At 38.6% G+C, this 24,817-nt stretch overlaps 1 protein-coding gene across 5 annotated transcripts in view; it reads right to left on the bottom strand.

Moving 5' to 3' along the window:
• Positions 1-133: 133 nt before the first annotated feature.
• The window catches only part of LOC131135553 (ephrin type-A receptor 6-like), a 203,413-nt gene continuing 178,729 nt past the window's right edge, over positions 134-24,817 (bottom strand). For 2 of the 5 annotated variants that reach the window (XM_058081592.1, XM_058081593.1), the window contains 8 exons: positions 23,409-23,534; positions 20,234-20,419; positions 13,373-13,434; positions 10,321-10,530; positions 10,039-10,191; positions 6,452-6,645; positions 5,326-5,475; positions 818-3,745 (listed from right to left, as the gene is read on the bottom strand). In XM_058081592.1, coding sequence (XP_057937575.1) covers positions 3,571-3,745; positions 5,326-5,475; positions 6,452-6,645; positions 10,039-10,191; positions 10,321-10,530; positions 13,373-13,434; positions 20,234-20,419; positions 23,409-23,534 — 1,256 coding nt within the window. In that variant the 3' untranslated portion in view covers positions 818-3,570. Of the gene's footprint in view, positions 3,748-5,325; positions 5,476-6,451; positions 6,646-10,038; positions 10,192-10,320; positions 10,531-13,372; positions 13,435-20,233; positions 20,420-23,408; positions 23,535-24,817 lie in introns of all 5 variants that reach the window. The other 3 variants (XM_058081589.1, XM_058081590.1, XM_058081591.1) reach the window with 3 other exon arrangements.

Here is a 24,817-nt window from a genome sequence, read left to right as displayed (position 1 = left end):
TGGACTGGTGCCAGCCAATCACATGGCATATATAGACAAACAACCATTCACACTCACATTTTAGAATGTGGGAGGAAACTGGAGTACCCGGAGAAAACCCACGCATGCACGGGGAGAACATGCAAACTCCACACAGAGATGGTCGAGGTTGGTGAATTTTGTTTCTCTTTAAATAAAAAAAACAAAAATCATTCAGAGAACAGTCAACCCGCAGAACTTTTCAGCTTTATTTTGCAAATAAATATTCGCAGTAACTGCCTCTTACAGTGTGCAAGATCTACAACATCTCTTTGGAAATTATAAAAAAATAAAATACAAGAATTATAATAGTAAGTATACTTGTACTTTGTACAAAAGAACGTTCTAACATTGCTCAGCAGTAGAACATGCTTAACAAACAGCATCTGATAATTCTCCATAGACTGTAGAGGGGGGGTGGTGCCAGTGAGAGTGCATGGGATGAAATGTGTGCAGCTTCCTTATATACCTGATGATTGCAGGCATACTGTGACTGAACGGAGCAGCTCTTTGTAGCCCGTATATGGAATAATACAACTTCACTTAAAGGCTAGGTCCTTCTGATTCCACTGAAACATGTTTGACTAAACTGTAAGGCATATTTGTTTGCATGGTGCCATTAGAAGGACACGGGATGCTCTGCTTTCCCTAAAGCCTTTGTCCTATATTGCCGTTGAACGATTCCGTCTTTAACGTCCAAATACATCCCAGAAACGTCTTCATTCAGCCCCCAGCTTATGAAACACAGAACGCCTGAGTAACATCTGCTTGACTACATATTACCATATTTAATGGACTATAAGTCGCTCCAGAGTATAAGTCGCACAAGGCCAAAAATACATAATTAGGTAGATAAAAACATACATAAGTCATAAGTCTCACTGGAGTATAAGTCGCATTTTTTTGCAGGTAATTCATTTTAACTACTTGACCAAAACACGCTGGATTCAGTAGCGAGGATGAGTATCGAGTGAGTAGTCCAGCCTTTGGAAGAATAACAGGCTCTATTGCTGGCAACTGCCCTACACATATTATGCTTGGTACATAGTAGATAAACACACCATTAACAGTACTACTGCAGTACCCAAATCACTATAACTCGGACTCAAATTGATCTCCTTCAATATTCTCACTTAAAAAGGTAGCGACTTATAGAAGTCACTAGTATAAAACACTTTTTTTTAATATTTAAAATACCGTATTTTCTGGACTTAAGTCGCACAAGGCCAAAAATACATAATTAGGTAGAAAAAAAACATACATAAGTCGCACTGGTTTATAAGTCACATTTTTTGCGGGTAATTTATTTTACGAACGACTTGACCAAAACAGACATTCTTGGAAGTCCTCTTGGAAGGCAAGTTGTAACAATAAAAGAATAGAGAACAAACACAATGGTTATTTAGCTACACAAAAAATAAACAAGAACAGTAGAGGTGTTCATCAACTTTTTTCATTTATAAGTCGCAAGAACAGCCAGCCTATGAAAAAAAAGTGCGATTTATAGTCCGGAAAATACGGTAATTATGATTACCAACATCCAGTTTCCGTCTTACAAAAGGCGAACCTCCCATTGCCTTATTTTTAAAAACATACATAAGTCTCACTAGAGTATATGTAAGTCGAAGTTTTTGCAGGTAATTTATTTTAACTACTTGACCAAAACAGACATTACGTTCTCTTGGAAGGCAAGTTGTAACAATAAAAGAATCGAGAACGGCTAACACAATGATTATTTAGCTACACAAAAAATAAACAAGAACAGTAAAGGTGTCCATAAACAGTTTTCGCAAGGAACAGCCAGCCTATGAAAAAAAGTGTGACTTATAGTCCGGAAAATACGGTAATTATGATTACCAACATACAGTTTCCGTCTTACAAAAGGCAAACCTCCCAATTGGCTTATTTTTTAAAATTAGATTTGGATTATTATTAGCTTGGAATACTACAATAGTATTTTGGAGTACTATTACACTTTGAGGTCCTGTGATCCATGGCTAAAAACTGAACGATTCCGTTCAAGTCATAGTGAAAGTGGCATAAAAATCATAAGATGCAACTGGACTCTATTGCGTTTTTCTACTTTTTGAGATACTCAAAGCGCTTTGACATTGTTACCACGTTTATATACCCACTGACAACGTTCGGTATTTCACTCAAGGATACTTCAACATTGTTACAAAAGAGGGCGTAGCATTGAACAAGTTTGAACATACGGATACATCTGTAAACCAACTGGATAAAGAATAAACGTCCACCTTGTTTTTTTTTTTTTAGACGGAATCGTTAAACGATGCAGTCGGACAGAGCCTGTGCTAATTCACACTGAAAGTAAAAGTGTCACTGATTTCCATTTTTCATATAGTTATTTGTAAAACGGTTCCACCTGTCGACCATTGTCTCAGAGAATGAAGATAAATCATTTCAATGGCAAACATCTGACCACATGACATCCACTACTGCAGATCCAACAAGTTTTCATTTTGACTACTTTTATGTACACTTGATTCCTCTACTGCCACATATTGAACAACCTTTATATGATCAAAACGGCAAAGCACAAACTGGCCTAGACATGAACATGGACTGTTAGTTGTGTTCTTAGATCAAGTCACTTCTATTCATCTCCTTGTGACTACTTGGACTGAATGTACTTCTGAGGAACCATAACCGTGTTATTGCGTGTTAGGCAAAAAATAATGACCCGTGTGAACATTCGAATGTTAAGACAGTGGTGATTGTTTTCTGTCAGGCAACTCTTACAATTCTATATGTTTCTCGCAGATTCATAAAACAATGTGTTTTTCACGTGAAGGCAACTGAACCAGTCTAGTGAGCTTGGCATGTGGCACTAAAAAACACGGACGGTTGAGCGAGTCCCATGTTGGTAAGTTTCTCATTGCACAATTCCTCATCTCTCTGTGAGAGACACTGCATGATTATTGCTGATCGGACATAAATAAATATGATTTTAAATAAGATTTTAGATTCACTAGGGCTTTTGACATACAGATCTGCACATATATATATAGATATAAGATTATGATAATAATTACTGATTAATCTATACACTTGAACATTCAATACATCTTGCTTTTCACTGCGCTCTTCAAGTATTCAAATTCCAATCCACATACCTTTATGATCAAATTCCAAAATGAAAAGTAGTGACGGTGTGTTTTCTGTTTTTTTGTTTTTTTTCTGAGAACAAAAACTTTGCACACGCAGGAGCAGCTACATGAGCACGAAAAGAAGAATTCAGTAGATTATGTCCATAAATCTACATGTCTAGATATTTGAAGTCGGCAGCTGTAACAAGGCATTACATTCCCCTAAGTAAGGGCCTGAGCCAGACTGGAAGGTCTATCAGGTGGTCTAAAAATAGTCTGGCCAGACCAGGTATTATAATGGGTGTCGTAGAAAAAAGAGTCGTTCACTACTGAAGGATTAAAGAAGCCCAGGAGTCAGTGCATCCGCTCCGATGACCTCCTTAAAACAGACGGGATGAGGGGTTAAGACTCAGGCACAGGCTTGTAGAGTGTGTCTCACAGTCTAGACTTCACTTCCATCTGCTCCTTCAATCTGTTCATCCCAGGTCATGTGAAAGGACGACCTCATACGTGGAAGCCTTTCTCCTGTTCGTGCAGTAGCTGGAGGTGGAGAGTCTGGACACTGCTGATGATCCGCCGCTGGTGGCCGATAAGATCCACCCCAATACGCCTCACATCTCTAGGCGGAGAGGAGACACGCACACCCGCACACAAACACACAAAAACACACACACACAAACACTGTATGATAATCAGAATACAGCTGAAGCCAAAACCTATAAGGTTGGATTTGGGATTTTCGTTTGCTTACAAAAGAAATTGAATGGCACTGCTTTTAATTTGGGGCGGCACGGTGGTCGTGTGGTTGGCGCGCAGACCTCACAGCTAGGAGACCAGGGTTCAATTCCACCCTCGGCCATCTCTGTGTGGAGTTTGTGTGGAGTGTGAATGGTTGTTTGTCTATATGTGCACTGTGATTGGCTGGCGACCAGTCCAGGGTGTACCCCGCCTCTTGCCCGAAGACAGCTGGGATAGGCTCCAGCACCCTCATGAGAAAAAGCGGTAGAAAATGAATGAATGCTTTTAATTTGTAAGATTCATTCATTCAATGAATGCTTTTAATTTGTAAGATTCATTAATTCATTCATTTTCTACCGCTTATCCTCACGAGGGTCACGGGGGTGCTGGAGCCTATCCCAGCTGTCTTCGGGCCAGAGGCGGGGTACACCCTGTACTGGTGGCCAGCCAATCACAGGGCACATATAGACAAACAACCATTCACACTCACATTCATGGACAATTTGGAGTCACCAAGTCACCAATTAACCTAGCATGTTTTTGGAATGTGGCAGGAAACCCTAAAAACCCACGCATGCATGGGGAGAACATGCAAACTCCACACAGAGATGGCCGAGAGTGGAATTGAACTCGGGTCTCCTAGCTGTGAGGCCTGTGCGCTGACCACTCGACCGCCGTGCAGCCATTTAATTTCCAAGATAAAAATGACAAAAAACAAAAATAAAGTCTGAATTTCAATATAAATAACCACAAAACTGAAATCATGTAGATAATAAACTCTAAATATGACAATCAACATCAAGCAATTTTAATGTTTTACACACAATAACTATATAAACATACATTTGATTTACGCAATATACATATATGTATAAAATAGGTATTTGGAATAAATAATAAACATACTGATAGAGATGTTAAAAGTTTAGCAATGTAAAATAGTTTTTAATTTTAAGTCACACTTTTTTTTCATAGGTTGGCAGTTCCTGCGACTTATACTCCAGAGCGACTTATAAATGAAAAAAACTGTTTATGTTACATAAACAGTTTTTTTCAGCCTGTTCTCTATTCTTTTATTAATGTTACAACTTGCCTTCCAAGAGGACATAATGTCTGTTTTGGTCAAGTCGTTCGTAAAATAAATTACCTGCAAAAAATGCGACTTATGTATGTATTTTTTCTACCTAATTATGCATTTTTGCGACTTACACTCTGGAGTTCAGAAAATACGGTATTTTAAATATTCAAAAAAAGTGTTTTATACTAGTGACTTCTATAAGTCGCTACCTTTTTAAGTGAGAATATTGAAGGAGATCTGTTTGAGTCCGAGTTATAGTGATTTGGGTACTGCAGTAGTACTGTTAATGTTGTGTTTATCTACTTATGTACCAAGCATAATATGTGTAGGGCAGTTGCCAGCAATCGAGCCTGTTATTCTTCCAAAGGCTGGACTACTCACTCGATACTCATCCTCGCTACTGAATCCAGCGTGTTGTAGCCCGCTGCCATGAAGTTGCTTTTATACTGACTCATTTTGATGGAGTCCAGCCAGTCGCCAATGGAGATGAACATTGGGTAGTCCATTTCCTCCCCGGGAGACTCTGGTAGACTGATTGAACCAGAAACACAGTCAATATCAGGCACTGGCAGCATTTTTATGTGCAACTGGGATTTGGAATATAATTATATTCCCAGTATGGCAGACTTCACTACTCATTTGTGGAATGAGAATGTTACCAACACAGTGTAATATTCATGGTATGTGTAGACGTAGGGATGCAGTCGTTCATCTATGTACCCTCCAGGTACATTCATTCATTCATTCATTCATTTTCTACAGCTTATCCTCACGAGGGGGTGCGGGGGTGCTGGAGCCTATCCCAGCTGTCTTTGGGCGAGAGGCGGGGTACACCCTGGACTGAAATATGCAGCAGGTCAGGATATTATTTCATTTTAAGCCCTGTCTGCCCTACAAAAATTATTTTCCATTAATAGTTATTTTGACTCTCTTTGGTTCACTTTTAGCCTTCAAATGTTTTTTTTGTGAGTTTTTTTTTTTACTTGATCCAAAATCTAAATGTACTCAGTACTTAAGTTCTTAAATGGATGTGTAATTTTCCCACAATATTATTTAATGTGTAGAGTGACACTGATTCATTCATTAATTTTCTACCTCTTCACAGGGGTCACGGGGGTGCTGGAGCCTATCCCAGCTGTCTTCGGGCGAGAGGTGGCCAGCCAATCAAAGGGCACATATAGACAAACAACCATTCACACTCACATTCATACCTATGGACAATTTGGAGTCGCTAATTAACCTAGCATGTTTTTGGAATGTGGGAGGAAACTCCACACAGAGATGGTTGAGGGTGGAATTGAACCCTAGTCTCCTAGCGGTGAGCTCTGAGCGCTAACCACTCGCCCGCTGTGCCGCCCCCCTCCAGGTACAATCTACATTAATGTACCCCATGGGAAGAAGTATGGACTCCAAGGTAACCGCGTTTGTCTTTTTTTCCGTGGCTAAAATGTACAGCAATACTGCCAAGTTGGTAAAAGCCACTTGTCAAGGGTAAAACAGTACCCACCTCTGAATGTCCTCTATCAGTGGCAGTAAGCTGCTGGGGTTGCGGATGAGTTTATCCAAGAAGGAGACGACATCTGTGAATCTGGGCCGGTGACTTCTTTCTGTCTGCCAGCAGTGCAGCATCAGTTGGTGGAGCGCCACAGGACAGCCCATTGGCGCTGGAAGCCGGTAGCCTTCTTCAATGGACAGAATCACCTGGACACAGAGATGAATGTAGAGGTACGACATCAAGAAAAAGGCAAGAATAGAGGCAGGAAGAGGTGATGATGCAAGTGCACAATAGAAGAAATCATGTTTAGTTTAGTTTTAAATTGTAAAAATGGCCACAAGGTGGCATCTTTTCTTGATTTCCTGTGTACGAACAACAATCGTATACTGGTGGTATATGTAAATATATGCATCCCAACATTCATTCATTCATTCATTTTCTACCGCTTATCCTCACGAGGGTCGCGAGGGGTGCTGGAGCCTATCCCAGCTATCTTCGGGCAAGAGGCGGGGTACACCCTGGACTGGTCGCCAGCCAATCACAGGGCACATATAGACAAACAACCATTCACACTCACATTCATACCTATGGACAATTTGGAGTCGCCAATTAACCTAGCATGTTTTTGGAATGTGGGAGGAAATATTTAGAGTTTATTATTTACATGATTTCAGTTTTGTGGTTATTTATATTGAAATTCAGACTTTATTTTAGTTTTTTGTTATTTTTATCTTACAAATTAAATGGCTGCACGGCGGATGAGTGTTCAGCGCGCAGGCCTCACAGCTAGGAGACCCAAGTTCAATTCCACTCTCGGCCATCCCTGTGTGGAGTTTGCATGTTCTCCCCGTGCATGCGTGGGTTTTTTCCGGGTACTCCGGTTTCCTCCCACATTCCAAAAACATGCTAGGTTAATTGGCAACTCCAAATTGTCCATAGGTATGAATGTGAGTGTGAATGGTTGTTTGTCTATATGTGCCCTGTGATTGGCTGGCCACCAGTCCAGGGTGTACCCCGCCTCTCGCCCGAAGACAGCTGGGATAGGCTCCAGCACCCCTGCGACCCTTGTGAGGATAAGCGGTAGAAAATGAATGAATGAATGAATCTTACAAATTAAAAGCATTCATTCATTCATTTTCTACCGCTTTTCCTCACGAGGGTCGCGGGGGTGCTGGAAAAGGATGGATGTGGCAGCGGTATGCTGGAGCCTATCCCAGCTGTCTTCGGGCGAGAGGCGGGTTACACCCTGGACTGGTGGCCAGCCAATCACAGGACACATATAGACAAACAACCATTCACACTCACATTCATACCTATGGAGTACCCGGAGAAAACCCACGCATGCACGGGGAGAACATGCAAACTCCACACAGAGATGGCCGAGAGTGGAATTGAACCCTGGTCTCTCCTAGCTGTGGGGTCTGCGCGCTAACCACTCAACCGCCGTGCAGCCCTGCATCCCAACAATGGATGTTAATATTATAATATAACAAAAGCTTTAGTAATAGCAGACCGAAAGTTGATGCTGCTCGACTGCAGGTTCTTTTGCCTCGGAAAGCACTTTGAAGCAATTCTCAAACAACACAAATCCTCCCTGAACCCCATGACCCCCAGTAAAGGTGTGTGTGGATAGATACATGTTTGTGTGTGTGTGTGTGAGCAGCTAAAGGGATTATGTGTGCAGCTTTCACATGAGCTGAGAGAGGGACGGATATGCTTCCATGGTCCTCCCAATCCTTGACCACAGCCGGGGGATCAGCGGGTCATTCAGGCACACTGAAGCTACCAGCTTTAAACTTCCTCGCTACTGGATCAAACTGTGATGAACCTTTGACCTTCACGGCCTCTCGCTTCATCACATCCTGAGATAGCATTTGTTTTTGATGTTAAGGCAGCATGTTTTTTTTTATATTAGCGTTACAGTGGTTCACTTCTTCAGGCGAGAGGCGGGGTACACCCTGGACTGGTCGCCAGCCAATCACATTAATTTGGAGTCGCCAATTAACCTAGCATGTTTTCGGAATGTGGGAGGAAACCGGAATACCATGAAAAAACCCACGCATGCACGGGAAGAACATGCAAACTCCACACAGAGATAGCCGAGGGTGGAATTGAACTTGGGTCTCCTAGCTGTGTGGCCTGTGCGCAAACCACTCGGTCACATTGGAACTGTAAATGTGACATATTCTTATATAAAAAATATTTATGAAAACACTGAAAAAGTATGGTCAGAAAATATTTTTTCCCCGGAAGCAAACATCTTATTCACCCAAAGTCGGTAATAATTAATATATATGTATATGTATAGGTAAGTTATATGTAAGGTAAATAATTAGGTAGAAAAAAACATAGATAAGTCGCACTGGAGTATAAGTCGAATTTTTTGCAGGCAATTTATTTTACAAACTACTTGACCAATTATGTCCTCGTGGGACGTAAGAGATAGAAAAAATAGAGAACAGACTGAATAGGTGCAAGATATGCTAACACAATGGTTATTAAGCTACATAAAAAATAAACATGAGCAGAAAAGGTGTCCAGTGTTTATGTAACATAAACAGTTTTTTCATTTATAAGTCACTCTGGAGTATAAGTCGCAGGAACAGCCAACCTATGAAAAAAAGTGTGACTTATATTCCGGAAAATACAGTATATATTTATTCATTCAGTCATTTTCTACCGCTTATCCTCACCAGGGTCGCCGGGGGTGCTGGAGCCTATCCCAGCTGTCTTCGGGCGAGAGGCGGGGTACAACCCTGGACTGGTCGCCAGCCAATCATGGGGCTATAAATATATATATATATACTATATAGTATGACCTCTGAGATAGGTTGAATCGACCCCACAAGCCTGTGATTGCCATTCATCCTCATTCATTTGTGGTGAGTACTGATACATTTTATCATTTAAAATATTTTTAATAAACGTTAGAAGCGTACAGTATTCACAAATTTAGCTTGTTAGTTTCCGTCGACGGTTCTGTGGCTGAATCTCATTTGATAATTCCACTTTATAATAATTTGATAATTCCACCCTCGGCCATCTCTGTGTGGAGTTTGCATGTTCTCCCCGTGCATGCGTGGGTTTTCTCCGGGTACTCCAGTTTCCTCCCACATTCCAAAAACATGCTAGGTTAATTACCGACTCCAAATTGTCTATAGGTATGAATGTGAGTGTGAATGGTTGTTTGTCTATATGTGCCCTGTAATTGGCTGGCGACCAGTCCAGGGTGTACCCCGCCTCTCGCCCGAAGACAGCTGGGATAGGCTCCAGCACCCCCGCGACCCTCGTGAGGAAAAAGCGGTAGACAATGAATGAATGAATGGTTATGTTATTATTACATTTATTATTACATTTCACATCATGGTGGACCTTTAACTCATTCAAAACACAAAACACATACCTCTCACATAGAATATTATGTTCTAGGGTTATATACACAAGGTATTTACCAAAAGAAAGATGAGATTCATATTTCATCAGATGTATAAAATAGGTAAAGGGTGAGTTACATCCTGCAATGGAGACGCGTGTGACCGCATGGATTTTCAAACCTGCAGACTAGAATGAAATATTATAGAAATATTTGCAGCACTCACATCCTGATTGGACATCTCCCAATATGGCCGCTCCCCATAGGACATCACTTCCCACATCACAATGCCATAACTCCAAGCATCACTGGCTGATGAGAACTTTCTGTACGAGATGGCCTCTGGAGCGGTCCATCGAATCGGGATCTTTCCACCCTGCTTACACACAAACAGTTAAAGCTGATGTCATCATTTTAGGATAATATAATATCTAATATATAATAATAATAACCCAAAATGGTGTTCTATATACAGTAAATACAACAGTTACTCAGGGTTCTGGTGTACCGTTGTCGTGTAAGCAGCCTCGGGATCATCCTCCAGGATCCGGGACAGCCCAAAGTCCGACACTTTACACACCAGGTTGCTGTTGACTAAGATGTTCCGAGCAGCCAGGTCTCTGTGAACGTAGCCCATGTCTGACAGATACATCATGCCTGAGGCGATGCCACGCAGCATGCCGACCAACTGGATGACGGTGAAGTGGCCATCGTGTTGCTGACAGGGGGACAGCAGGAAATGCCAAAAAATTAGACACGGAGACATGTGTAGAAGACAGGACTGACAATTCAGAAATGACTGTGTAGTTTGGAGAAACAGCATTTGACAGATGGTACCATATTTGAGTTGTCTGAGCCCAACGCGGATGTATACTAAGACTGGCATCCAGTAGAGCGCAGACCCCTACCGAGATGACATAACTATTCACATCTGCTGCCTGAAGCTCTGAATATAGAACGGCTATGGGGTCAGAAGATGGCAGCAAATGACCATGAAGACTCAATCTGGGGTTTATATTCTGTTATTATCACATACTACAGTATTAATTGGCCCTGTACCCTAGAAACCGCTCATGAATGATATTTATAGGTTATGACATGGTTTGTCTGGTATCAGGCCAGGTATCATGCCCCCAAGTGTCAGTATCTAATACTAGCACGCGGGGGCATGATACTGGGCCTGATACCAGACAAACCATGTGATGATGTTATTATCACATACTATTTAATCCTTAGCTTATTATCACGTACTATTTAATCAAAAGACCACTTTGTTTCCAGAAAATGTTCAGTTTATTACATGTATTATATCTAAACAGTGTAAACACAATAATTGCAAAAATATTTCAACAATAATATTTTATCAACAGTCTTATCTTATCAATATCTGACAATTAAAGTTCCATTAATCAAGTTTGGGTTTTTTGGTGACTGGAGAAGCACTAGGCACTAAGCACTCGTGCGCTGTTCTCTGATTGGTTGTTTCACGGGCACGATACCAGAGCAGCGCGCTCTGAGTGGACAGCTACGGGGGCTGATACTGGACATGGTTAAACTCTATATTTTATCAGTATCACTGCCCTGGGCTTTGACACAGTATCATTTCGGCCTTTTCCCGTATCATTCATGGACGGTTTCTAGGGTACAGGGCCAATTAATACTGTAGTATGTGATAATGGGTAATATGAGTGTAAAGGTAACTATATCGCTTTTAGTTCAAGTCTAGAGGGTTCTTATAATGTTCAAAATCAAATTTAGAAGGCCGTAAAGAAGTTCTCAATGCTCTAACTACAATAGCCATGTATACATGGACCCAAATATTCCAATTGCATTCGGTTTATTTGCTCAAATGGAAAGAATTTGTATACACCTCATTCCGAAAGAAAAGTGCCAATCCGAATGAACATATAATGGGATTCCCAGGGGGTGGAATATTCCTTTCCCCAATCCGATTGAGGTATCTTGTACCCGCTCAAACGCAAAGTTGTCATGGTGCCTTCTTCTTTTGTTGTTTATTGGCGGTTAGCAAGCAGCTTTCGGTGTGCATTACCGCCATCTGTGGAACAGAATCTGGAATGGCCTTTAATGGAATGGCCTTTATTGTCATTATACAAGAGCTTCTCCTTTCAGTGCAATAGTCAAGTTAAAAAAAAGTATATAAAAGTAGAGTAAAAAAGACAATTTAACAAGATATATACAAGATATCCAAAATAAACACGTAGTATTGCACAGGAGCATATGCAGGAGCAGACATATTGCAGATATATTAATTTAGTGCAATGATAAATGGTTCATAGTGCAAATAATGACTGGTGTATACAGATGAGTAAAGTCACATATGAGTGTATTGTATTGGGTTGTTAAATAAATAAATATGATATATATATGAGACAGTGATGGAAATATTGCACATTTGCATTACGCTAATGACCGGGCACGTTGTATGTCTGAGTTCACATCAATCTAAACCCTTCTATACTTTATTCACAAGTCCAGTTTTTCTTTAAAAAGAAAATATATATATCTATATAAAACATGTCCCGAGTTTAATTATAAAATATTAGAAAGATTGAATTGTATTTTTTCCTGTTTAAATTTATCTTTCAGCACATTATCAGATATGACGTAACACGCAGCTGGAGATGTTCTTCACTTTTAAAAATTGGCGGCGAGCAATCAGCACTGGACTGCTGCGGAAAGTTTGTTTTTGATCCAAACTAAATTTCAATACTGGACGAACGGAAAAACTGGCAATACGGAGTTATTCCAACAAGTGAAAGAAAAACTTGTGGAAGTCATTATCATGTGATGTTGATGTTTACGTTTTACTGCGAATGCCCCATTGACTATTCTGTTTGATTATAGCGGCGCATGGAGACAAGAGATTGGAATATTCCTTTCTATGGATACCATTGTTTTTGGAAAGATTCAATTTGGAAATATTCCAAATTTACAAATAAGGAATCCTACTTCACGGTCAGCTCTGGAAGCAAATAACTGTATGTGATTTTTTAAAATCACCCTGCCATTCTGCAAAAAGTACATGTAAATCATTCATTCATTCATTTTCTACTGCTTTTTCCTCACGAGGGTCGCGGGGGTGCTGGAGCCTATCCCAGCTGTCTTCGGGTGAGAGGCGGGGTACACCCTGGACTGATCGCCAGCCAATCACAGGGCACATATAGACAAACAACCATTCACACTCAGATTCATACCTATGGACAATTTGGAGTCGCCTAGCATGTTTTTTTGGAATGTGGAAACCGGGAGGAGAACATGCAAACTCCACACAGAGTTGCCCGAGGGTGGAATTGAACCCTGGTGTCCTAGCTGTGAGGTCTGCGCGCTAACCACTAGGCCGCCGTGCCTCCCCACATGTAAATCAGTTAGTGTAAAAGCAAACAAGTGGGTATCCACTGAGTAACAAGCTTCAACTTTTTCTTTTTAAATCTCTGCCGCGTCTCTGCTCAAATAAGGTACAATTTCATTGTAAAGCCAAATCATATTAAGGTGACATAAGGTGCAAATACTCCGATATGACTTTGGATTACAATACTCACCCTGAGAAATGAGTCCAGAGAGCCATTTTCCATATATTCCACCACAATCATCACAGGCCTGCCTGCAAGGAACACAAAACATAATCTTCATTCACAATGATGATGAGACAGCTACAGAAGCGTCTTGATGAGGCATACATAAGTCAGCTATTTCACGCAAACATTATCAATTCAGCCAACCGCACTGACCTGTGTATGACATAAACCATAACTGATGCAATGATGCAAATCTGCCCCCCAACCACCTTTAAAAAATGCTCTGCAAAGATCAACTGGTTGACAGCTTGAAGGTTGCTGTTGCGTGAACTGTGAGACATTCTCAACAATGAGAGCGAGAGACAATCACACATCTATCTGTGGTGAAATCATATCTTACAGAATGTCCAATTCCAGTGTTGTCTCACAGGGGAATTCGAAGAAGCAATAAAGGAGGAAGACGAAATAAAGAAAAGCAACATGTTTCCTATTTCGTGATGCAGGAGTACAGCGTATCTTGACATATGGCGTATCTAAACACCAACTATACTATCTTCCAACAATAGTTGCTTTATTTCACATCATTAAAGTAATTTACTAAATCTACTAAATCTACTAAAACACAAGTAACACAATAACTATAAAAGCAATCTTCACTGGCTAAATGTACTGCAAAAAAGGTCAGTAAGGATAATTCATAATGCCGCCTACAGAGAACATACTAACTCCTTATTTCTAAAATCACAAATACTTCAACTTGCTGATATAGTTCATCTTCAAACAGCTAAAATAATGCATAAGGCTAAAAACAACCAATTACCTAAAAATGTCATCCAATACTTCTCTACAAGAGAGGAGAAATATGATCTCAGGGAAGAACTACATTTGAAACACTTATATGCTAGGACTACGTTAAAAAGCCATAGCATTTCAGTATGTGGAATCAAACTATGGAATGGATTGAGTAAGGAAATCAAACAATGCACAACGATGAGCCAATTCAAGAAACAATACAAGCAGTTGATGTTTGCTAAATACAAGGATGAAGAGTCTTGAACCAGTCATGATGTGCTATATATATCACTATATTGACACTTACTATGGTACCCATTATGTCATTGGATGGTCATATCACCTCGTACTTCGGTACGAGGTACATTATTAAAAGAAAAAAAAAAACTTAAACTGTATTATGGAAAGCAGGAAGTGAACAAATGTAACAGTTAGTGATTGTAAAAGTACCAGATGGAGGGATAGGATTTAATAAGCTTTGCTTCTTCCTACTCCTTTTGGACATGTGGAACTGGGAACTGATTTTGTGATGCATTCAATTGTAATCTGATGCATTTTCAAATGAAATAAAACCATTACCATTACCATTACCATTAGCATTACCATTACCATTTCTCACTGTGATGTACAATAAGCTTCAAAATGTGCAATACGGGACTTATGTGAAATAGATTCATTCATTCAATAAGTGCAATACTACCTTTTGTTTACTGCAATTCCACATTTTGGTTACTGCAATTCTACATTTTGTTTACTGTATAGGTTATTGTTTTTGATGAACATATATTTACACTTATTCTGAACAGCACCTGCCACCTTTTATATTTATATTCTTATTCCTTATTTTTTTTTTTTTTTATTTTTACGTTCTACAAAATACACCATGGAGTTGCATTCAAATTTCGTCGCAAAACAATACAATGACAATAAAGGCGATTCTGATTCTGATTCAAGAACGTTTCCATTCACACCAAAGCACCACTGGGAAGTCAGAGTAGTTGTGAGTCATGGAAAAACAAAAAAAAAGAAAAAGACAACTCCAATGCAACAACAACTGAAAGAGTGTAAATACACAAGCTGAGACGTATTCAAGCAAACAAAGACCAAAACAAAAGAGACCAGCCGGGCTAAACAAAATAAACACAGTACGGATCAACAACAAACGGACAGGACTCCCGACACCGGGACAATACAGGAGCACAAAAGACCTAACAGTAGGTGAAGTTAGAATACTCAACAAGCATGCAATTTATTTCTTTATTTCTAATTCCTTCTTTATCCCATTATGAGTACACTTTGGCATAATAGGATTCCTTATTTATAAATGGAATATTTTTGTAGTTAAAGCATAGCAAGATTGTATAAGACAATCTAAATACATTACTAGAGCTCTCTTGACATGAAGTAACACCCCTATGGTCAACTTTACACTCGTATCACACAACATAGTGGTCATAATATGAGATAATAATAAGACATTTAATAATATTAGGTATTATTGCGCTTGTTGTGTGATAATTTAAATCTGCAATAAAAACCTGTTGCGACCAAGTCAGGTGCTTGTGTGTCTCAATGAATTTTATAGTAACATTACTGATGGCTAGTGAACAGTGCAGAATAAAAATCACATCGAGCCTTATATTTGTATATAATATAATATATATCTTATATTTGTACAATGGTATCACGTTTAGCGTGTTTTTCACTTAAAGTTGAGAATTTTCGCCCACATTTTGCCTCAGTTTGCTTACATTTTCTGGTTCATGTACAATGTACCGTGTTATTAATACACTGGGTGAATGCAACTGTACTATGTATTATGTATTTTAATCACAAACGTCAGCAATGTCAACCAATCAGCTGTGTGAACCTCAAAAATGTTAACACTAAACACACTTTTATAGTTCTATCATATTAGTTTTACATGGTTAAAACAATCCTAAAGACATATAATAATAATGAATAATGAATAATAATAAAATGGACAATTGAACTTTTAAGATTACTTTTACCTTCACTGAGGATGTGACTGTTCCCAAAGACACAATATGGCAGCAAGAGCTACCACTTCGACACCACCTTCTTGTTTTGTCATGAGTTATTTCTCGACTTCACAAATGTTTCTCACTTCTTGGCTCAATTTTGGGTTATTGTGGTGAGAAATTGAATTCAAGACTCTCGTGGCAAAACAGGAAGGTAATGGTGATTGATCTCGCTACCACATCCTATCTTTGGGAACAGTCAAGTAACCACATGTGTTCATTTATATATCTTTGTCATTCAATATTCACATGTATTTTTATGCATATAGAATTGTAAAATGATAAAAATGAGTTGTGTGTTAACATTTTTGGGCTTTCTGGAATGAATTGGATTTACATTATTTCTAATGGGAAACATTTATTCGGTTAGCATCCATTTCAGTTAAAGCCAGACCTTCTGGAAAGAAGTAATGACACTAACCAAGGTTGCAGTGTATTGTAATTCATTTAGCTGTTTTTCACGCTTGAAAATGCTTAATTTAGGCAAAAAAATTTGTTAATAATAATAGGCCATATTCAATACATATATAAAAAAACTGCGATAGAGTGAAGCTGTGAAATTTGAAGCAGAAAATGTCAAGGGATGGCCTGTTCCTGTGTTTCATCCCATCAACAATATAAAGCAGTTCTTTAATTCTGATGAAGTCATGCCAAGAGACTGAAGATGTCCCGAGCTGACCCACTGCGAGCATGAAAACCAACTTACTTTGAACAAAGTATGGACTTTCTTTGAAATTTGTCAAAGCGTCATCGTTATAACGTGCCAAGTTTGGCTCGGCAGGACTAATTAGCAGGATGCGGACCATAAAAGTTATGCGGTACAGTTCATGAGCAAAAACAAATGCACCTGTTTACCACAGTCTAACGTGTCACCTGTTATTTCAGTGCAGGTATGGCTGTCAGTCACAGCACAATACTCGCCATAATTAGTCTCTAAAGAACAACAACAGATGGAGGGACTGAAAGATGGAGGGGGTGAGTGGGACGGAAGGCAGACCGAAAAAGGAATATTTTTTGATGAAAGGCCTCACAAAGCTCCACTGCCAAGCACAAACTGTTCCTTGTTGTACTGTATAGAACTTCAGAGTATAGAGAAGTAAAGAGCAGTATGATGACTGAAATATAAACAAAAAATTTGTGATGTAAATTTTCTATTTTTCCAAAGAAGGAAAATCTTATACTCTTATATTAACAAATATTACTGTACACTGGTCATCATGTTATGTATTCCAGACCTGAATGTGATACGTAAATTTCCACAAGTGGAATATTTCGGTAGTTAGAGATTCTACATAGTTTTTTTTAACATTAGAGCCTTCTAGACAGTAAATAACACCCCTGTAGTCAATTTTATACTCATATTACTCAATGTAGTAGATATAATAAGAGGAAATAAGCCATGTATGTTGCTGTAAATGTGCATCCGTGGGGAGCTGAGTGGGAAGCGCACAGGAAGTTGGGTACTCAGAGCTGAATTTTAGCTAGCCGTGAGTTACCGCCACAACAGTAGCACGGGTTCGGGATTATTGTGTCTTGTGTCTGGCCTAATTCAAACCTTTGATATAAAGCTGTTGTGTGTTTTATCAAACGTTACAGCAACATTACTGACACCTAGTGGTCAGTGAAGAATACTACATATCATCACAATGTATTTGAATGTATCTTCTGAATGCCTCATATTTGTATTTTAGTTTATTTAGACATTTGTATGCTTTAAAATGTGTAATTTCGGAAAAATGTGGAACATTTGCTTAAATATGCAATTTTTTTTGCATATATATAGTCTGAAAATCTGTATTAAATCTGAAAGTATATTTAACCATGAAACAGCAATATTTTTTGTGACGTACTATTAGTCTATAGCAGTGATTCTTAACCATAGGGCAGCGGCCCAAACTTGGGCCTCAAGCGCCACCTATAGGGCCGCAAAAAGTTTTGCACCAGTGGGCCGCGAGGGTGGTGGCACTCCATAGCTGCGTACCTTTTTTATTGATTGATTGATTTTTAATTAATTTATATTTTTATATTTTTATATATTTTTAAATAATTTTATATTTTTAATTAATTTTATATTTTTAATTAATTTTATTTTTATGTTATAAAAATTATATTATTAATAATTTTACATTTTGTATTAATAAACCCGACTTTACATTTTTCTTGCTTGATTTGTTCCATTAATTATTAGCAAAAGTTAAGATAAACTTAATAAAAATCTTTGTGATGATCACATGATTGTCATTATTCATTAAACTTGATTCAGGTGTTATCTTGTTAGCTTGTTGAACTGTGAGTGGATTTGATTTATTATTGACAACCAGCATGCTCTGCGGGTTATTTTACAACACATTCTGGAGTCAGGCTGTCAAAAATAATGCCAGTAAAATAACACAAATACACCACAGAAGGAAGTTGGGTGGAAATTCCTGTAGAAGATCGGAATTTCCTAGAATTTCCCCTCATATTATAATGCATATGGCATATTTTTTGGTGACAACATGATAAAAAAAACTTCAAAACTCACTGCAGGGCCTTTTCTCTGTCTAATACTATTAGTATATAATATATATAGTATATATATAAAATGTAGATCCTTCTTTGAAAATCATTCATTCATTTTAATTGTTTGTGAAATGGATAAAAATGTTTGTGAAATGTAAAAAATTGTTTGTTAAATGCACGAAAATGTTTTTCTTTGGAAAACAAAGAAATTTGCAAGTGATCCCAAACTTTGGAGCAGTAGTGTATATATAGTATATATATATATATATAGTTTTCACAATTGGGGGCTCCTTAATAATGCATCACTTGGGTTTCCGTGTTGTCTTCCTGAGGAACATTAATATTCACTGAGATGTCTCACTTTATACAGCTGTGTAAAAACAACCATATGTTGCGCTGGGTGAGTCCCGTAAAACAGAGGTCCTTAACAAGTACGTGTCACACACACTATCACACACTGTGCATGCAAAAGGCGTAGCAGGATGTAAAAATGACACATGGCGCTACCTCTGCTACTACCACACACACACACACACACACACACACAAAGCGTTATAGCTTGTACACAAAACACATAAGCAAACTTCATGATTAAAGCAGATTATACTGTAGATCAGGGGCCTCAAACGTGCGGCCCGCGGGCCAAATGGGCCCGCAGGACGCTAGTTTAGGCCCCCGCCTTGATATGAAAGTTTAATGTTAGTGCGGCCCGCGCAAGTTTGATATGGATGCTGTATGGTATCATGTACCCAGAAAAAATTATTACGTTTGATTAATGTTCATGTTAAAGGTTAAATAACTGTTAATAGTTATCCTCCCTATCCGTGTGGAAGTGGTAAGTTTTTGGCTTTTTAAGTTTAAAGGAAATAACTTGGAGGCTACTGTTTAGGTCGCTAGCTCTCTAGTTTGCGAGTTAGCATGTGTCTCAAGACCCTGCAGTTGCGCAATATGTTGTAAATAAAAATGTATAGATGTGACTATAGTCGTGTTTTGTCATGTCTACAGGGCTCTAATAATGCTTTGTTAATTTTAATCTGAAAAAAATAATTTGTCTACCCACCAACTATATGTGGTTTCTTCAGTTTTTATTATTTGCTGTTTTATTATTATTATTATTATTGTTATTATATTTATTTATTACTGATTGATTGATTTTTCTTTATTCTTGATTTGTTTATTTATTTTTCATCTTATTTTGTGTAGAATTAAGATATTTGAGAACAGTGGAATGTTTTATCAGAGCTTTTCTTGAAGAAAATCGGAACCAAAGCAAAGTTTATTAATTTTTCTGTTTTTAATAAATGCGTTTTTTTTTTTTTTTTGGAAAACCTGATGCGGCCCAGCTTTGCCCAGACCCTAGTTCCAGTGGCCCCAAGGTAAATTGAGTTTGAGACCCCTGTTATAGATGAGTGTGCCAGGTTGCACATAAAGACCATTAAGAATTTTTAAAACAATTTAAACCATAAATATTGATATGAAGGACTAAATTAAGCTCATTGAATTGTGAGAATAAAGGCAACGTTAGACATTATACAGTATCTTTTCTTACTCTTTGTGACCACGCCCTCCAGCCTGATGATGTTGGGATGGTCAAACTGCCCCATGATCGAAGCCTCGCGCAGGAAATCCCGCCTCTGCCGCTCCACGTAGCCTCCTTTCAGCGTCTTTATAGCCACGGCAATCTCCTTCTTCCCCGGTGTTCTCAGGCGGCCGCTGCACACTTCTCCAAACTCACCTGGAGTACAACACACACACACACACATTCTGTAAGGAGTCAACTCACTTCAAACCACCAGCAGGTAGCAGCATGCACCACCTGGGGGCAGTGTTGCAGTACACAATCCTACACCTGAACCAACGCTTCTTTGTAGTCCACACCAAATTATCTCCTTCTCCAAAAATAGACGTAACTTCTTACTTTCCTTTTATCTCTAAACTTGTCAACTCTTCAATACATCTTTCATTTGCACAACTAAATTAAAATGAGGACCAGACAGACCATTTTATGCCACAGACGAGATTAATGACGACGTCCTGACATCAAATAGAGGTACGGTTAATGTTGCCAGATAGGAAATGACAAATGATCATACCAGAAGCAAAAAATGATTGTATTTTGAGGGAAATTATCACACATACTCAGGACCATCTGCTACAGTAAAACATAACCACAGACTAATGTGGTGATAATATGATTATCATGTTGTTTAAAATCTCAATAAACGTTAAAAAATAATAAATAATATAATAATAATAAAAAAAATAAAATAATAAACAATAAATTGTTAAAAAAACATACAGTCATATTTCTATAATAACTACACAACAGATACAGTAACTCTAGACATGGAACTTAAGCATAAACTAAATACGATAATAAATAAGGATGAAGAGTCTTGAACCAGTCATGATGTGCTATATACTATATTATATACTATATACTATACTATATACTAATCACTATATTGACACTTACTATGGTACCCATTACGTCATTGTATGGTCATATCACCTTGTACTTCGGTACGAGGTACATTATTAAGAAAAAAAAACAAAAAAAAACCCCAAAAAACCTTAAACTGTATTATGGAAAGCAGGAAGTGAACAAATGTAACAGTTACTGATTGTAAAAGTACCAAATTGAGGGGTAGGATTTAATAAGCTTTGCTTCTTCCTACTCCTTTTGGACATGTGGAACTGGGAACTGATTATGTGATGCACTCAATTGTGATCTGATGCATGTTCAATTGAAATAAAACCATTACCATTACCAAAACAAAACAGGTGCCGAAAGGCCTGCTAGGAAGCCAGAAACAACCGTTCATGTTCTGAACTGTTATTAAATAACATCGATATTTGGAGTACTGAAAAGCCTCACCCAGACTCCGCCTCTAGTGGACTCCAGGAAAGTTGTGTTTGAGACCTGTCCAAACGTTATTATTATTATTGTTATTATTTTTCCAGGATTTGGCCTAGCATCCACACAAGCCTGCACAGTACATTTGTACTAAAAAAAGAGGTTTTCAAAACCTGCGGCCAAAATGTGGATTTGGAGAAAAATCCGATTGTGTTTGGGTATGGATGCCAATAACCGGAGTTTTACATTTCCCAGCGTCACTAATGCTACGTGTGTTTACATCAGAAACAACATGGATGCTCTCAGGACTATGTTGGTTTCAAGTGCTTTTTGCTTGCTTGTATTTGCAAGCCCGAATATTGCTTCCCTTGAAAAAACACTTTGAGGTCGGCCATCTTGGCTCAAATAACAATTTCACGTCCAAGGTGTCCGACGCCGACTTGCTTTGGCAAGATTCCCAGTCAACGTTTTTGAAGTAAATTTGCCTCCTTGTCAGTCCTCATGAACGAGGATGATTCTGATTGGATAGAATTTTAGGAACTACTTCCGCCTACAGCAGGGGTCTCAAACACGCGGCCCGCGGGCCAAATGTGGCCCGCAGGACACTAGTTTGAGGCCCCCGCCTTGATATGAAAGTTTAATGTTAGTGCGGCCCGCGCAAGTTTGATATGGATGCTGCATGGTATCATGTACCCAGAAAAAATTATTACGTTTGATTAATGTTCATGTTAAAGGTTAAATAACTGTTAATAGTTAGCCTCCCTATCCGTGTGGAAGCGGGAAGTTTTTGGCTATTTAAGTTTAAAGGAAATAACTTCAAGGCTACCGTTTAGGTCGCTAGCTCTCTAGTTTGCGAGTTAGCATGTGTATCAAGACCCTGCAGTTGCGCAATATGTTGTAAATAAAAAAAAAGTATAAATGTGACTATAGTCGTGTTTTGTCATGTCTACAGGGCTCTAATAATGCTTTGTTAATTTTAATCTGAAAAAAATAATTTATCTACCCACCAACTATATGTAGTTTCTTAAGTTTTTATTATTTGCCGTTTTATTGTTATTATTACATTTATTTATTGATTACTGATTGATTGATTTTCTTTATTCTTGATTCTTTATTTTTCATCTTATTTTGTGTAGAAAAATAAAAAGTAAGATATTTGAGAACAGTGGAATGTTTTATCAGAGCTTTTCTTGTAGAAAATTGGAACCAAAGCAAAGTTTTTTTTAATTTTTTTGTTTTTAATAAATTTTTTTTTTTTTTTGGAAAACCTGATGAGGCCCAGTCTCACCCAGACCCGAGCTCCAGTGGCCCCCAAGTAAATTGAGTTTGAGACCCCTGGCCTACAGTTTTGTCATGCTTATGATTGTGGTTCCTAATGCATTTCCACGGTTACATATGGATGTTTTTTTTTTAAATACAAGCTTGTGAGGACACCATTTTTTCATAAACAGAAAGAGGGAAATATGCGGTTTAAAAAATACCCAGCTACGAGTGGACGAAGCCTGAGAGTCTCCAATTAAGCCAACGTGAACATGCATGTGTTTGGACGACTGGAGGAGGAAGTACCTGGAGAAAACCCACACATGCATGGAAATAACTGCAGCCCATCATGAGATTTTCACCCACATTGCAAATGTCCTGCTGAAACACTGAGTCCACAGCGTGTGTGTGTGTGTGTTTGTGTGTGTATGTGCATACCGGCTCCAATCACTACTTCGGTACGAGGTACATTATTAAAAAAACAAACAAACAAACAAAAAAAAACCCTTAAACTGTATTATGGAAAGCAGGAAGTGAACAAATGTAACAGTTACTGATTGTAAAAGTACCAGATGGTGTGTGTGTGTGTGTGTGTGTGTGTGCATACCGGCTCCAATCACCCTCTCAATTCGGATCCGAGATGGGTCTATCTCCTTGGTAAACTCATGGACGGCCTGCGCGGGGTCCTCGTATGTGTCAGGGTCCACATAGGTCTTAATCCCAGGAAAAGGAACTACAGATTTTGAAGGAGACATGAAATATCAAGTGTTAGGGATGGAGCAATGTACATTTTTATGAACTGTTATATCAATACAGATACTAGTCCCATACCAGAGCTCTGTTTGCTTGATTGATATTATTATTATTATTATTATTGCCAAATAATATCTGCAAATGTACATAGAAGAATATCGATGTTTTTTTTCCAAACATGTAAGCTTCACAGACAGTTGGACAACACTGAACTCTGAACATTACACTTAACGTCCGGTTTGCTACATTATAATTATTGTTGATTTGATACTAGGCAAGTACGCTGGCAAGTATATGCTGATATTCTTGTAGTACTTTTGAAGTACAGACAGTTCAATTCAAGCAGACAGTGCTCACCGATACGGAATCTCCGCAGTTGAATTACGCTGGTATCGGAACATAATCGGCCCCATCCGTAGAACAGTGTTGAGTATTTTTTGTTTAATATGTTGATGAAGTTAAAGGGTGAAATTAATTAAACTGAGATCCTCATCATTTAGGAAATTGTAATTAAACTCTTGAGCTCTTCTAATTAAATGTAGAAATTATGCTGTAGTAAAAAAAATAATAAAAAAACGGTAATCTTCACAGAAATACGACAATTCAAGAAATGATGCTTTGTCAAATCTAGAAAGATCTTGACTGCAGCACCTGACCTTTGCCAACTTTGTGTCATGCAGTGAAGTTATCCAGGCTGCACAAGTGTCCTTGAGCAAATCACAAAATCTTTAGCAGACCCTGACTGCCTGCAGCAGGGAAGCCAGACACAAGCTGGGTTTGGAGATGGCTGATCGATAACGGTATCACAAAAAACAATAGCTCTCAGTTGTCTCTGATGCATGAAGCCACAACTACAAAACCCCGAGGACCTCCTCTCCCGATACCACGCTCCACTGTCAGGTCTTAGAAGGGAGCCTCTTCATTAGGGACGCCTGCATTAACGAACTGAATACAACTGAATTTGTGAAATCTTACTCTTTTATACAATAGTAGTGCTCAGCTGTGATTGACATAAAAACATTGGGTACCCAATTTACATTTGAGTTGTGGTGAAAATGCTTTGAAAGAAAAAAAAGTCCGAAATTATGCCGTTTTTGGTAGGAAACACCATAGTTGTGATCATTGACCATATGTTTTAATGACTTATATAATGTCAGCAGCTATAATGAACCAGCTTGACATTTACCACTTCTTCAAAATCATAGTCAGAGGTGTCCAAAGGGCAGCCGGAGGGCCAATTGTGGCTTGCAAATGTTTTTTTTT

The sequence above is a fragment of the Doryrhamphus excisus genome, chromosome 9 (assembly GCF_030265055.1).
Source record: "Doryrhamphus excisus isolate RoL2022-K1 chromosome 9, RoL_Dexc_1.0, whole genome shotgun sequence".
Classification (NCBI taxonomy): Eukaryota; Metazoa; Chordata; class Actinopteri; order Syngnathiformes; family Syngnathidae; genus Doryrhamphus; species Doryrhamphus excisus.
The sequence above is the reverse complement of the archived record's forward strand: the minus strand, read 5'-3'. Positions and strand labels throughout refer to the sequence as shown.